General features: G+C 42.4%; 1 protein-coding gene across 5 annotated transcripts in view; it reads left to right on the forward strand.

Moving 5' to 3' along the window:
- katnal2 (katanin p60 subunit A-like 2) overlaps positions 1 to 16,067 on the forward strand; it is a 125,789-nt gene that overhangs the window by 47,733 nt on the left and 61,989 nt on the right. For 4 of the 5 annotated variants that reach the window (XM_068030112.1, XM_068030131.1, XM_068030152.1 and 1 more), the window contains 5 exons: positions 10,332 to 10,418; positions 10,525 to 10,623; positions 13,083 to 13,160; positions 13,638 to 13,736; positions 13,819 to 13,882. In XM_068030112.1, the coding sequence (XP_067886213.1) occupies positions 10,332 to 10,418; positions 10,525 to 10,623; positions 13,083 to 13,160; positions 13,638 to 13,736; positions 13,819 to 13,882 (427 nt within the window). The remainder of the gene's footprint in view (positions 1 to 10,331; positions 10,419 to 10,524; positions 10,624 to 13,082; positions 13,161 to 13,637; positions 13,737 to 13,818; positions 13,883 to 16,067) is intronic. The other variant, XM_068030121.1, reaches the window with a different exon arrangement.

The raw sequence follows: 16,067 nt of genomic DNA on the forward strand, positions 1-16,067 counted from the left end.
AACAACAACAGCAAGCCCAACCCTACAAAAACATCTGGGAACTTGTGCCAAAATTGGGAGAGCTGTCGCACAGGCTAGTCAAGCAACAGCCCTATATAGTTATACTTACAGAATCATACCTTACAGACAATTTTCCTACCACTGCCATCCCTGGGTATGCCCTGTCCCATTGGCAGGACAGACCCACCAGAGGTGGCAGCACAGTGGTATACAGTCGGGAGGGAGTTGCCCTGGGAGCCCTCAACATTGGTTCCGGACCCCATGAAGGCACATGGCATCAGGTCAAACATGGGCAAGGAAACCTCCTGCTGATTACCACCTACTGCCCCCCCTCTCCTTGGCAGATGAATCAGTGCTTCTCCACGTTGAGTACCAATTGGAAGAAGCATTAAAGATAACAAGGGCACATAATGTACTCTGGGTAGGGACTTCAATATCCATCAATGGGAGTGGCTCGGTAGCACCACTTCTGACTGAACTGGCTGAGTCCTAAAGGATGTAGCTGCTTGACTGGGTCTACGGCAGGTGGTGAGGGAACCAACAGGAGGGAAAAACCTACTTGACCTCTTCCTCACCAATCAACTTGTCGCAGATGCATCTGTCTGACAGTATTGGTAGCAGTGATCACCATACAGTCCTTGTGGAGCTGAAGCCCTATCTTCACATTGAGGATACCCACCGTCGTGTTGTGTGGCACTACCACCGTGCTAAATGGGATAGATTTCGAACAGATCGAGCAACTCAAAATTGGGCATCCATGAGGTGCTATGGGCCATCAGCAGCAGCAGAATTGTACTTAACCACTGCATTTGAGTGAAATCAGTCCTGGTCAGTCATGTAAACGGATCACATAACGAATTGGCAGCACATTTTATACTCTGCCCAATTTTCGATCGGGGTGACAATTCACAATCTTCCAATGGAAATTCAATCATAAAATTCCTTTTGTATTTAATAGGATTACTGGAATAATAAATGGATCTGAGGATTACAGTTAGTATCCTATAACTACATAGTGTAGCATATTATTGGGCTTCCATCCAACTTAATGTAAAGTTAGTTTGCTAGAACGATCTAGCCTGTGATAAATTGAGTAGTGCCATCTTTAACCCTGGCAGCTGCCTGAATGTTGCAGACACTGACGTTCCAGTTGAAGAGCCTGCATCTACCCATGTGCAAGTACTGCGCCACCTCGTGATTGCATTGTCAGCAGACGCAGCCATTAAATTAACAAGGAACATTAAACAAAATAGTAATATATTCTACAAGCACATAAATATAAAAAGAAAAGTCAGGATAGGAATAAGGCTACTAAAGGATGGTCAATATAAAATCACAGGCTGCAGTAGTAAAATGGCAGAAATATTAATTAATTATTTTGCCAAGGAGATGGATCAGGTGGACATGACCTCAGAAGTTGAGATTAGGAACTATATAACTGCATTTAAAATTAAAACAGGAGAAATATTAAATAAACTAATCAAACTCTAAGAGGATAAAGCTGCTTTTCTGGATGGATTGCATTCATGCATTTAAAAAAAAATCTAGAGATGAGCTAGCAGAGGCACTATTAGATATGGTTAATTTGTTACAAAAAGGTCTAGTGCTAGAGGACTGGCAGATAACTAATGTTATACCTGTAGGGAGGTAAAACATGTCCAGGGACTATAGACCAGCCAGCTTAACGTTGATGGTACGAAAAATAATGGAATCCTACTAAAGGAGAAAATAGAAAACCATGTAAAAATCAAAAATTCAATAAGGACTAGTCAACATGGATTTCAAAAGGGAAAGTCTTAGAAGCACAGAGAGATTTATGGCACAGAAGGAAGCCATTCTTGCTTGATGAACTTCATTGAATTCTGTGTAAAGGTAATGGAGAGAGCAGACAAGGGTAAAGCAATAAATGTAATATATTGGAGATTACAAAAACCCTTCAATAAGGTACCACATGATAGACTAATGAATAAGGTCAGAACATACCGAGTGAGGGATATATAGCAGAATGGATAGTTAGCTGGCTGTAAAATAGAAAGCAGAGAGTAGGGGTAAAGGATAGCTATTCAGAGTGGCAGAAGATGGGAAATAGGGTCCCACAAGAATCAGTATTGGGACACTGTTGTTCATAATTTATAGTAACAATTTAGACATTTTGGAATCAGAAACTCAATTTCTAAATTTGTGGATGACACCAAATTGGGAGGGATAGTCAACACTGAGGAGGACTGCAATAAATTACAAGAAATAATAAACTTGTAGAATGAGCATTGAATTAGCAAATGAATTTCAACATAAATAGGTGTGAGGTATTATGTTTTGGTAACAAGAATAAGGGGGCCGCATATAACTTGGAAGATAAGTATTTAAATTGGGTAGAGGAGGAAAGGAATCTGGGAGTACAAATACACAAATCGCTAAATGTTGCGATGAAGGTCACTAAGATTTATTTCTAGAGGGATAGAATTGAAAGTTAGAGAATTTATGCAAAACTTGTATCAGGCTTTGGTTAGACCATACATGGAATAACGTGTACAGTTCTGGCTGCCATATTATAAAAAGGATAGAGAGGCACCGGAAAGGGTGCAAAGAAAGATTTACAGGGCTGATAGTAGAACTGTGAAATAATACCTATCGGGAAAGAATGAATAGGCTGGGTCTCTTTCCAGTTGACCTTATAGATAAAACTATGAAAAGTTTTGATAAAGTATATGCAGAGAGTGTTTCCAGTTGTGGGAAGAGCTAAACTAGAGGCCTTCAATATAGGATAGTCACTAAGCAATCAAATAGTGAATTCTAATCCGTAAGGTGCTCGAAATGTGCACGTTGATAACTGCTGATATGGGAATGACGCTTACAATGAAAATTGTTCCGATCTCTTGCTACAGCCATTGCTCAGATACTACTTTCAGTTTGCACTAATTTTGGTCAAAAGTTCAAAATCAGCACCAGCCTGTCTGTCATCATGTAGTTGTATTACAAAACCACTGGGTGGCAGTGCAGGAATGCATTTGTCTTTGGTGCTGAGTTAAACCAGATGAAGTGTAAGGCTTTATTAAAATTCTTTGCCTCAATGGAGTATTTCTACAGTCACCTTTCTCTTGATGCCACCTTTCCAAATATCATTGTACTCTGATTATGAGCCATGATGCAACTGCCAATCTGCATATGTTCTGGGCCCCCTTGTCCCAAGCTAAGGTTGCCAAATTTGGTCGGTCCTATTCCTGGAGATTACGTCACATGATCTCCTGCCACATGACATTTGCTGCAGTCTGCAAATGTCTCCCTTTACCTAACTCCATGATAATTGTTCCCTCAAATTTACACAGCAAGTCACAGGGAGACCAGTAGCAGTTCTGAAGGATGCGAATGCAGAGCATGTGGGCATCGCTGACTAGGCCAGCAATTATTGCCCATCCCTAATTGCCCTTGAGAAGGTGTTGCTGAGCTTCCTTCTTGAACTGCTGAAGTCCTTGGGGTGTAGGTACATCCACATTTTGACCCAGTGACAGTGAAGGAATGGTGCTTTAGTTCCAAGTCAGGATGGTGTGCGACTTGGAGGGGAACTTGCAGGTGGTGGTATTCCCATGCACCTGCTACCCTTGTCCTTCTAGGTGATAGAGGTTGCGGGTTTGGAAGGTGCTGTTGAAGGAGCTGTTGTGGAAAAATCTAACCACTCTCGAGTCCACAGGATTGAAGCAAATAAAGACTTTATTTCAAGCATATGCAAGGGAGAAACCTCTGGAACCCAAAGAACTTCTCAATGATATAGAGTTTACAGCACATATGTATAGGATGCAATAGTCATTACTCATTGATCACACTACCCCCGCGCATACCTGGTTTACGACTTGATCAATGAACTGGATTGTACGGCCCCAACTAGTGTTTCCAGTTATCTCAGCCTCCAACCTTGATGCTGCTAGTTCCCATGGTTTATTGTTGCCTGTCTAGTCTCTAATTTCCCCTTATCTCTTAGTGAAGCAAGAACAGCATGTTTACACAGACTGTTTGAACATAAAAACATAAGAAATAGGAGCAGGAGTAGGCCATTCAGCCCCTCAAACCTGCCCCACCATTCAATAAGATCATGGTCAATCTGTCCCAGGCCTCAACTCCTCTTTCGGGCCTGCTCCACATAACCCTCGACTCCCCGAGATTTCAAAAATCTATCTACCTCCTCCTTAAATACATTTAGTAACCTAGCCTCCACAACTCTGAGATAGAGAATTCCAGAGATTCACCACCCTCTGAGAGAAGAAATCCCTTTGCATCTCAGTTTTAAATGTGTGACCCCTAGTTCGAGATTCCCCCACCAGTGGAAACATATTCTCAACATCTACCCTGTCAAGCCCCCTTAAAATCTTATATTTTTCAATAAGATCACCTCTCATTCTCCTAAACTCCAATGAATAAAGGCCTAACCTGTTTAGCCGTTCTTGATGAGACAACTCCTTCATCCCAGGAATCAGCCTAGTGAACCTTTTCTGAACTGCTTCCAATGCTAGTATATCCTTCCTTAAATACGGGGACCAAAACTGTACACAGTACTCCAGGTGTGGCCTCACCAACACCCTGTACAGTTGTAACAAGACTTCCCTATTTTTAAACTCTAACCCCCTAGCAATAAAGGCCAAAATTCCATTTGCCTTCCTAATTACTTGCTGTGCCTGCATGTTAACTTCTTGTGTTTCACGTACAAGAACACCCAGATCACTGTACTGCAGTATTTTGTAGTCTTTCTCCATCTAAATAATCTGTCTTTTTATTCTTCCTACCGAAGTGGATGACCTCACACTTTCCCACATTGAATTCCATCTGCCAAGTTTTTGCCCACTCACTTAACCTATCTATATCACTTTGCAGATTCTTTGTGTCCTCATCACAACATGCCTTCCCACCTATTTTTGTATCGTCAGCAAATTTGGATACACTACACAAATATAGACAGTAAATAGTTGAGGCTCTAGGACCGATCCTTGTAACACCCCACTAGTTACAGCTTTCCAACCTGAAAAAGACCCATTGATCCCGATTGTCTGCCTTCTGTCTGTTAGCCAATCCTCCGTCCATGCCAACACATTAGCCCTCAGTACCCTGAGCTCTTATTTTATGAGGCACCTTATCGAACGCCTTCTGAAAATCCAAATACACTACATCTGCTGGTTCCCCTTTATCCACTCTGCTTGTTATATCCTCAAAGAACTCTAACAAATTTGTCAAACACGATTTCCCTTTCATAAAACCATGTTGACTCTGTTTGATTGCATTATGTTTTTCTAAATGTCCTGCTATTTCTTCCTTAATAATGGACTCTAGCATTTTCCCAATTACAGATGTTAAGCTAACTGGTCTATAGTTTCCTGCTTTCTGTCTCCCTCCTTTCTTGAATAGGGGGGGTCACATTAGCGGTTTTCCAATCCACTGGTACCCTACCGGAATCCAGTGAGTTTTGGTATATTATGACCAATGCCTCCACTATCTCTGCAGCTACTTCTTTTAAAACCCTTGGTTGCAGGCCATCAGGTCCTGGCGACTTGTCTGACTTTAGTCCCATCAGTTTGTCAAGCACCTTTCCCCTCGTGATAGAGATTGTTACAAGTTCCTTCCTCCCGTTTACACCTTACTCATCTATTATTGTTGGGATGTTTATAGTGTCCTCCACCATGAAGACCGAGGCAAAATATTGGTTTAAATTATCTGCCATTTCCCTGTTCCCTGTTATTAATTCCCCAGTCTCATCCTCTAAGGGTCCCACACTTACTTTAGCTACTCTCTTCCTTTTTATATACCCGTAGAAGCGCTTACTATTTTTATATTTCTTGCCAATTTACTCTCATATTCAATTTTCTCCCTCTTTATTAGTTTTTTCAGTCATCCGCTGCTGGTTTCTAAAAAATTCCCAATCCTCTGGCCTACCACTAGCTTTTGCCGCTTTGTACGCCTTTGTTTTTGATTTGATACTCTCCTTAACTTCCTTTGTTATCCAAGGGTGGTTCATTGTTCTCATCGAGTCCTTCCTGTTGACCGGAATAAATGTTTGCTGAGTGTTACGAAATATCTGCTTCAAAGTCTGCCATTGCTCATCTACTGACTTTCTCTGTAGTCTATTTTCCCAGCCCGCTTTAGACCACTCTTTCTTCATACCTCTGTAATTGCCCTTGTTTAAGTTGAAGACACTGGTTTGAGACCCGAGTTGCTCACCCTCAAACTGAATTTAAAATTCTACCCATGTTATGATAGCTTCCCCCTAGAGGACCCTTAACTACGAGATCTCTTATTAATCCTCCCTCATTACACATTACCAAATCTAAAATAGCCTGTTCCCGGGTAAGTTCTGCAATGTATTGTTCTAAGAAACAATCCCTGATGCACTCTATAAATTTGTCTTCCTGTTACCCTTGCCAATTTGATTTGTCCGGTCTATATGCAGATTAAAACCACCCATGACAATTGCAGTGCCCTTCTTACACGCCTCCATTGTTTTCTGATTAATACTTTGTCCTGCAGCGAGGCAACTCCTCGGAGGCCTATAGACCACTCCCACCCGTGATTTCTTTCCCTTGCTATTCCTTATTTCCACCCAAACTGATTCTACATCACGATCTATTACACCTATGTCATTACTCACAACTGCACCGATTCCTTCCTTTAATAACAAAGCTACCCCACCTCCTTTTTCCTTTCTGCCTGTTCTTCCGGAACGTCAAATATCCTTGAACATTGAGGTTCCAGTCCTGGTCATCCTGCAACCACGTCTCTGTGATAGCTATCAAATCATATTCATTTATTTCTATCTGTGCTGTCAGCTCTTAGATCTTGTTAGAAATGCTACGTGCATTCAGATAAAGAGCCTTAAGCTTTGACTTTTTACCATTTTTACCTACTCTGGTTCTAATTTCTGCTGTACTCTTAAATGTTGTATTCTCTGTCCCTTCCAGTCACACTCTGATTAATGTATGCCCCTTCACTATCCTGCACCTCTGCTCTCTCATTACTTTTCGACTTTTTAAACTTCCCTTCGATTGAATCCTCCCCCCACCCCACTATTTAGTTTAAAGCCTTATCTACAACCCTAGTTATACGATTCGCCAGGACATTGGTCCCAGCGTGGTTCAAGTGAAGCCAATCCCAACGGAACAGCGCTCTCTTTCCCCAGTACAGGTGCCAGTGTCCCATGAATCGGAACCCATTTCTCCCACACCAATCTTTGAGCCATGCATTTACCTCTCTAATCTTATTTACCCTATGCCAATTTGTACATGGCTCAGGTAGTAATCCGGAGATTATTACCTTTGTGGCTCAGCTTTTTAATTTAGCCCCGAGCTGCTCATAGTCCCTCGGCAGAACCTCTTTCCTAATCCTACCTCTGTCCTACCTATTGTTTGAGGCAATTAAGTACTGAGTTGTACAATCCCAGAATAATGGTCAAGTATCCCATCAGGTCAAACAGTCCCTCACAACTACTACAGTGTTTCTTCTCAGATTATTAATGCATTCTAATGCTAACTCTACTAATGTTGACCCTTTGACCCTACTTCAGAACCTTGGTGAGTTGCTTTGTGTATCTTGTAGATGGTACACACTGCTGCTGCTGTGCGTTGGTGGTGGAGGGAGTGAATATTGAAGGTTGTGGATGGGGTGCCAGTGAAGTGGGCTGCTTTGACCCGGATGGTGTCGAGCTTCTTGAGTGTTGTTGGAGCTGCACCCATCCAGACAAGTGGAGAGTATTCCATCACATTCCTAACTTGTGCCTTATAGATGGTGGACAGGCACTGGGGAGATAGGAGGTGTTACTCGCCACAGGATTCGCAGCCTCTGACCTGCTCTTGTAGCCACAGCATTTACGTGGCTACTCCAGTTCAGTTTCTGGTCAATGGTAACCCCCAGATAATGGGGATTCAGCAATGGTAATGTCATTGAGCATTAAGGGGAGATGGTTAGATTCCCTCTTGCTTGAGATGGTCATTGCCCGCCACTTGTGTGGCACAAATGTTACTTGCCACTTATCAGCCCAAGCCTGGATGTTGTCCAGGTCTTGCTGCATCTGGAAATGGGCTGTTTCATTATCTGAGGAGTTGTGAATGGTGCTGAACACTGTGCAATCATCAGCGAACATCCCCACTTCTGACCTTCTGATGGAGGGAAGGTCATTGATGAAGCAGCTGAAGATGGTTGGGCCTAGGACACCACCCTGAGGAACTTCTGCAGTGATGTCCTGGGACTGAGATGTTTGACCTGCAATAACCACAACCATCTTCCTTTGTGCTAAGTACGATTCCAACCAGCGGAGAGTTTTTCCCCCTGATTCCCATTGACTCCAGTTTTGGTAGGGCTTTTTGATGCCATTCTCGGTTAAATGCTGCTTTGATGTCAAGGTTAGTCACTCTCACCTCACCTCTGGAGTTTAGCTTTTTTGTCCATGTTTGGACCAAGGCTGTAATCAGGTCAGGAGCTAAGTGTTCCTGGTGGAACTCAAACTGAGCATCCGTGAGCAGGTTATTGCTGAGCAAGTGCCGCTTTCTAGCACTGTCAACCACCCCTTCCATCATTTTGCTGATAATCGAGAGTAGACTGATAGGGCGGTAATTTTCCGGGTTGGATTTGTCATGCTTTTTGTGTACAGGACATACTTGGGCAATTTTCCACACCGGTGGGCAGATGCCAGTGTTGTACCTGTACTGGAACAGCTTGGCTGGGGCACGACTATTTCTGGAACACAAGTCTTCAGTACTAGTGCTGGAATGTTGTCAGGGCCCATAGCCATTGCAGTATTCAGTGCCTTCAGCCATTTCTTGATATCATGTGGAATGAATCAGATTGGCTGAAGACCGGCATCTGTGATGTTGGGGACTTTAGGACTCTGCACTTCTGACTGAAAGTGGATGCAAATGCTTCAGTCTTGTCTTTTGCACTGATGTTCTGGGCTCCCCCATCGTTGAGGATGGAGATATTTGTGGAACCTCCTCTTCCTGTTAGTTGTTTAATTGTCCACCACCATTTCCGACTGGATGTGGCAGGACTGCAGAGTGTGGATCTAATCTGTTGGTTGTGGGATTGCTTAGCTCTGCCTATCATATGCTGCTTCCGCTGTTTGGCATGCAAGTAGTCCTGTGTTGTAGCTTCATCAGACTGAAACCTCATTTTTAGGTATGCCTGGTGCTGCTCCTGGCATGCTCTCCTGCACTCTTCATTGAACCAGTGTTGGTCCCCGGCTTGATGGTAATGGTAGAGTGGGGGATATGTCAGCCATGAGGTTACAGATTGTGGTTGAATACAATTCTCGTGCTGCTGATGGCTCACAGCGCCTCATGAATGCCCAGTTTTGAGTTGCTCGATCTGTTCGAAATCTATCCCATTTAGCATGGTGGTAGTGCCACACAACATGATGGTGGGTATTCTCAATGTGAAGATGGGACTTCATGTCCACAAGGACTGTGTGGTGGTCACTCCTACTAATACTGTCGTGGACAGATGCATCTGCGATAGGTAGATTGGTGAGGACGAGGTCGAGTAGGTTTTTCCCTCTTGTTGGTTCCCTCACTTCCTGCCGCAGACTCAGTCTAGCAGCTATGTCCTTTAGGACTCGGCCAGCTCAGTCAGTAGCGGTGCTACCGAGGCACTCCCCACCCAGAGTACATTCTGTGCCTTTGCTACCCTTAGTGCTTCTTCCTGCTCCTGTGTTTAAGATGCGTGTGCAGTCAGTGGGGATACAAGATGTCTTCTGTGGTGGGATTTGACATGGTGTTCCCCAGGTTTCTGTAGTGGACCCTCAACTTTTCAACATATATTGTTAATGACTTGGAAGAAGGAACAGAGAGTTGTCTATCCAAATTTGCATATGACACTTGAGTTAGAATGCGCAGTAAGTTTTGTGGATTTGCATCTAAAAACTAAACATTTCCTGGGTGTAAAGTGAAAATTAGCCATATAAGTTTAAGTAGAATGTATTATTTTATCAATGTTAAACCCTATGTTCTCAAAATGTTGTTTCTTCAGAATGCAACCTTGGATAAGTTGAGTTAACCTGGAGAAGGAGGAACAGAAGGGAGGGAGAGTAGCGCAAAGTGAGGGTTGTCTGACAGGCATTGAAACTATTTTTTCCTTTGGAAAATAGGATGGTAAAGATACAGGACAATACAATGAGCGAATTCAATCCTATATCTCATGCTTTTATTTTCTCTTCACGTGAACATTTAGTTAGCAAGGATTCTGTCTAAAACAGGGACCTTCGTCAATTTGAGAGCTTTGTCGAGAGTGGACTGATTATTAATGGATCAACCTGCTCTATTATCATATAATGTCATTGTTATTATTATTGGTGATCCATCCAGGAGAATGAACAGTCTACTCCTGAAACCTCAGACTTTGGTTTGAATGTGTCTACCATTAAAGTTGGAGAAGGACTTCATCCCAGACGGGTAGGTGCTATAATACTCATCCTTGGACCTATGGATGGCAAGAGAGATATTGATGTTGACACTGGAAAAAATTTTCTTAATTTTTTTCTTTTCAAATTATACACAGGGCCAGATCATTGACTTGCGTGGTATGATTCAAGATGCTGTTAAAGATTCATCCAATGAAATAGCAGTAAACAGTTTGCATTACAACCAGGATCCTTCGGTGAGTCAGGATATAGGTTGCTATGATTTGAATATGGCCCTGAAACCTGATTTGATTCTACCTTTTGAAAGTTATGCCACCTGGAATCCAACAATATGTCCTAAATAACTTCAACATCAGACACATTATTTGAGAATTTCTGATGTTGCTATACCTATGTGAGAGAGAGTACTATTGCAGAAACATTCAGTCCCAAAGGCACAACATTTGTTGACACTAAGTAAGAGTCTCAATACAGAGACACAGTGCTATAAAAATAGAACTTAAAGAAATGATGATCCTATGATCTATGTGATCTGGTCATCCCATATAATAATAGAATGATTTCGACTTAATGGATTTTGAGCAAAATCACGCCGCTATACAAAAGTCTTGTGTAGTGTACACCCATCACACTTCAAAGAATTGCACTTAGAAGTGTACTTGTATCTTATCGGTTCAAATCATAAACCAGCAAGACCCACCGCTACAGAGTGAGGAAACCGAGCAGTAAGTGAGCCCAACTTAAAAGAAATTGTAGAAAGAAACACTAGTTAGAATCAAATTGGCCTCAAAATGTACTTATCTAGAGCAATTAGAATTTTTGGCATTAAAAGGACAGATCAGATTAAACCTTGCAGCATAATAATACACTGCTTTGTGTGGTCCAACAGACTGACTTACAGTAACACATTAGCTAAATTCTATGAAGCATCAAAGGAATTATTTTTTTTATTCTCTGTTTCTTGTCCTCTTCTGAAGACCCTGATCTCTTGCTGGGGTGCAGTTCTAAAAGACATTGTCAGCTCTCTACTACTTCATCCAGTGGCTATTCTTTGCCCATGAGCCTAAACTGAGGGTCAGCAGGTTTGGGAGGGCATCACAGTTGGAATGACACAAAAACAAAATACTGTGGATGCTAGAAATGTGAAATAAAAACAGAACATGCTGGAAATACACAGCAGGTCTGGCAGCATCTGTGGATAGAGTAAGAGTTAATGTTTCAGGCTGATGACCTTTCGTCAAAACATGAATTCTGTTTCACCCTCCATAGATGCTGTTTGAATAGCTGGGATGAATCCTGTTCGCAGCCGACATACACATTCATGGACTGAACAGTTAGGAATAGGAAATGTTTTTTCCCAACCTAGCCTCAGAATGCTGAAACAAATTGTAGCAACACTAACAGGACAACAGTAAATGAGGGCAGACTGGGAATCGAACATGGGACTTTCTGCACAATGAAGCTTAGTACTACACTGGGTGATACTTCTGGCCAGTAGGCATTTGAAAGGGGAAGGAAGTGTGGGAAAGTTTTGTTTTTCCGGAAAAAAAACTGAAGTATTGCAACTGAGGGTTATGTGGGAGGTATCTTACATTTCAGGACTTATAAGTTCAGCAGAAGCAAGCTGCTGGTTCTTGAACCGACATATAGACCATCTTGAATTTAAAAATGGGCTACTTTCTTTTGTTCCTTCTTTGAAGCTGATGTAGCTCTTAGTGTGATGCTTTAAGTTTGTGTGACAACATAACCCTGATGCTAGATTGTGCAGGTGTATTGATCAACAAAAGAACCCAAACTATGAGGAGGAAACTCTAGTGTTGGCTGTTACCAATTGCTGTTTCCTCTTATCACTGTATAATTCTATTATTAATGTAATTAATATAGAAATTACCATTTCCCAATGTTTAATATGGCTAGCCGCAGTTCCATATCAATCTTTTCTTGCCACAGTTTTTGGATGTGATTAACAAACTGTGTTTGTGTACAGTAAAGTTTGATGTAAAAGAAATGCTATGTGAGTTGAAACATTCAGCGCAGTCTTGACCTGTGACTTCTATGCTTACATGTTAAATCAACAGTTTACCATAATTACCTCTTTCATAATACATTTTTAAAATCATACTTATTAACATTGAACTTGGCAGCATTGCAGTTTGATCAGTGATTCTGCACTCGCTGTTCACCTCTTGCTGGTGAAATTCAGCTGAAAGCTATTTGAATCCCTTAGTTTGGTCTTTGTGAGAGCAGAGGTGACTGTGGCTGGATTCTATATTTAAAGGGAAATTTAGAGATTTCAGTATGAGTAAATGAAAGATTAAAAGTCTATCAAAATGTGAAGTAACAGGCAGTGCAGCTTGAGGTATGAGCATTCACTCAAGAAGTGTAATGATGGGCATACATGGTATTTTCACGGTCATCTTCCGCATAAGGTAATTGGCGATGGTCATCTTTGTGGAATTAGGTCATTTGTTGAATTGACTGACAATATTGAACATTTTCTTTTAAATGCTTTCCTTTTGCATTTTTCTATGTTTCCATTATTTAAGGAGCGTGTCAACATTTGTAATTTTTTTTTGTTCTGGGGTTTTTATTTTCATTGAGTATTGCTTGTCTTCAAATTTTTGAGCATTTCTTCTTTAAAAAAATGTGTAAACATTGTAGTCATGTGCTTGCTCTTAAAATTTTATTTTGCTAGGAACGACTAATAAAACCTCTGGGTGCCTTCATAGGAATGAATGGTGAACTGAAAGATCTTGCTGTTGTTGTTAGCAGGGTAAGCCACAGAGATATGAATTTCAAAATCTGTATCACATAAATTTAAACAGCCTCTCAATGGCTTTAGCAAGCAATTGTAATGGATTAATGGCAAAGAGCCTTTCAACTTCTAGCTGTGGTTTTGTATTTTAAGCAAGTATCTGTGGTCCATTTCAGCACAGGAAATTGCAAACTATAAGTATAATATATAAGCATAAAATGCAACTTAGTAGAGATCAAAAAGATGATGCTGCAAACCTGAAATTGAACCAGAACCTGGTACAAATGCACAACAGATCAATCTGATGAAAGGTCTCGCCTGAAGTTCAAACCGTACCTCGTCTGTTAGATGGTGGCTGACCTGTTGGGCATTGCTAGGATTTTTTTGTTGTTTTGCATAAGCATTTAAAATAGCAAGTCTTCTGAGAGAAATTTATAATAATGTGTCCAATTCTCAGACAACTTTTAAAAATTGGATTGATTTTATCTATTTAAGGATATTTATCTACATAATCCAAATGTGAGATGGGATGACATAATTGGGCTGGAGCCAGCCAAACGACTAGTTAAAGAGGCTGTTGTCTACCCTATAAAGGCAAGTTGTTTTAAACTAAAATCATGTTTGTTTGTCTGTCTGTAATATATATGATGCTTAGCCTTGTACTTTTTACCTCTAGTATCCTCAGCTGTTTACTGGGATTCTGTCCCCATGGAAAGGACTATTACTTTATGGGCCTCCAGGTAAGGTATTTTATGGAATAAAAAAATAAAATACTGGAAATGCTCAGCAGGTCAGGCAACATCTGTGGGGAGGGAAACAGTGAATGGGTTGAATTTTACAGATCCCTAGGGATGGAACGGAGGCTGGGGGGCAGGGCCATAAAATTGTGCAGGAAGGTGGGGAGTGGGTGGAGCGCTCCTTGCCTTTGTGACGCCTTGAAATTTAGTCCGGGCTGGGGAAGGCCAAGGACAGCCTTCCTGCCACAGACCAATTGAGGCCCTTAAGTGGCCAATTAATGCCACTCAAGCACCTCTTCCCATCTCCACCAATTTAATTGAAGGTGGAGGGGTCCGCTGCCATGGGGAGACGCCAACAGGCAAAACCTGACAGCCTCCTACTGGGGTCAGGGTGGGGAGTGGGGGGCTGTCCCTTCTTTGGGGGCAATCCAGGGCCCCCCCACTGGTGATTGCTGTCACCCCAGGGAGAGATCCCTCCTACCTCACCAACCCATTCACCCGTTCCCCCCCCCCCCCCGCTCCCACCCCGTCGCCAGGCCCTGCCTGAATGCCCTGGCGACCGCTACCCCACTCACCTCTCCTGAGGTCTCTGAGGTCCTTGGTACTGGCGGTTGCCACTATTCCCAGTGCCAATGTGGTACTGCAGAGCTGCTGGCCTTCCAGTTGGTCAGCAGCTCTTGAAGGTGGGAGCTCATCCCTTAAAGGGATGACGTCCCTGACGGTTGGCAGTTAATTGTCTGCCCGCCGTGGAACTGCAATGGGGATCTAATGGCGGGCTGAGGCGGAGTCTCTCTCCACTTTTCCGGTCTGCTGCCAGGACCCCTGTCACGAAAATAAACTTCAACCCAATGTTTCAGGTCGATGGCTTTCATCAGAATTCAGAAGGGATTTTATGGCATTTCTTTGAGAATTAGCATAGGCAAGAAACGTTTTAGCTGGTATCATTAATGATGATCTTGCTTCTGGATCAGAATGTCATATGTAATGCTGTGCCTTTAGGGGGAGAAATTGATATTGTGCTAAATAATGGCAGCAACAACGACAACAATATATATAGCGCATTTATCATAATATAACATCTCAAGGCACTTCACAGGAACTTTATAAAGCAAAATTTGACATCAAGCCCCATAAGGCAGTATTAGGGCAGATGACCAAAAGCTTGGTCAGCGAGTTAGGTTTTGAGGAGCATCTTAAAGGAGTAAATAGAGGCAGAGAGGTTTAGGGAGGGAACTCCGAAGCTCAGGGTCTAGGCAGCTGAACGCAGAGCCACCAATGGTGGAGCGATTAAAATCAGAGATGCTCATTGTACCTTCATTGTGGTGGGTGGAACTGCATTTTTGGGGGGCAGCATACTTCAAGCAAATGAGACTTTTCGCTCCTGAATGTGATGACTCATGCTGGTCTCCAGTTCCATAGATAATTGCAGCTCTCCAACATTTTGCTTAAGTTACCATTCTTCAATAAAATTAAATCAAAATGCTACAGATGCTGGAAATCTGAAATAAAAACTGAAAATGCTGGAAATACTCAGCAGATAAAAGGTCACCGACCTGAAATGTTAACTCTTCTCTCTCCACAGATGCTGCCTGACCTGCTGAGTATTTCCAGAATTTTCTGTTTTTATTTCTTATTACCATTCTTCATATGTGAATCTACATAGTACCCTCACACTATTTCACATCTCCTTTCCTCACCCTATGCCCACCCTTGCACACTTTTCAGAAACAGTCACTGGATAGGAATTAGAAGCAGGAATCCCTGGCTGATTTTTGTTCGCGGGGGCACTAGGTTTAATTGTGGTGTCCCTATAAGTAGCTCAGACCAGGTCAAAGCCAGGACCTTCCTGGTTTTTAAGCATGAGCACCATGCCATACAGTGGCTTTACTCAGCCAGGGCCATTGAGAGAGTTCTAAAGAAGTGGTAGATAAACCGAAGTCCTATTTGTCTTTTCTCCGCTGGTCCAGTCTCTTCCCACCTACATCCATGACTCTTTTGACACCCTACGTCATTTTGACAATTTCCAGTTTCCTGGCCCCAACAGCCTCCTCTTCACTATGGATGTCCAATCTCTCTACACCTCCATCCCCCACCAGGACGGTTGGAGGGCTCTCCGCTTCTTCCTTGAACAGAGGCCCAACCAGTCCCCATCCACCACCACCCTCCTCCGCCTGGCTGAACTTGTTCT

The sequence above is a fragment of the Heterodontus francisci genome, chromosome 1 (genome assembly GCF_036365525.1).
Source record: "Heterodontus francisci isolate sHetFra1 chromosome 1, sHetFra1.hap1, whole genome shotgun sequence".
Classification (NCBI taxonomy): domain Eukaryota; kingdom Metazoa; phylum Chordata; class Chondrichthyes; order Heterodontiformes; family Heterodontidae; genus Heterodontus; species Heterodontus francisci.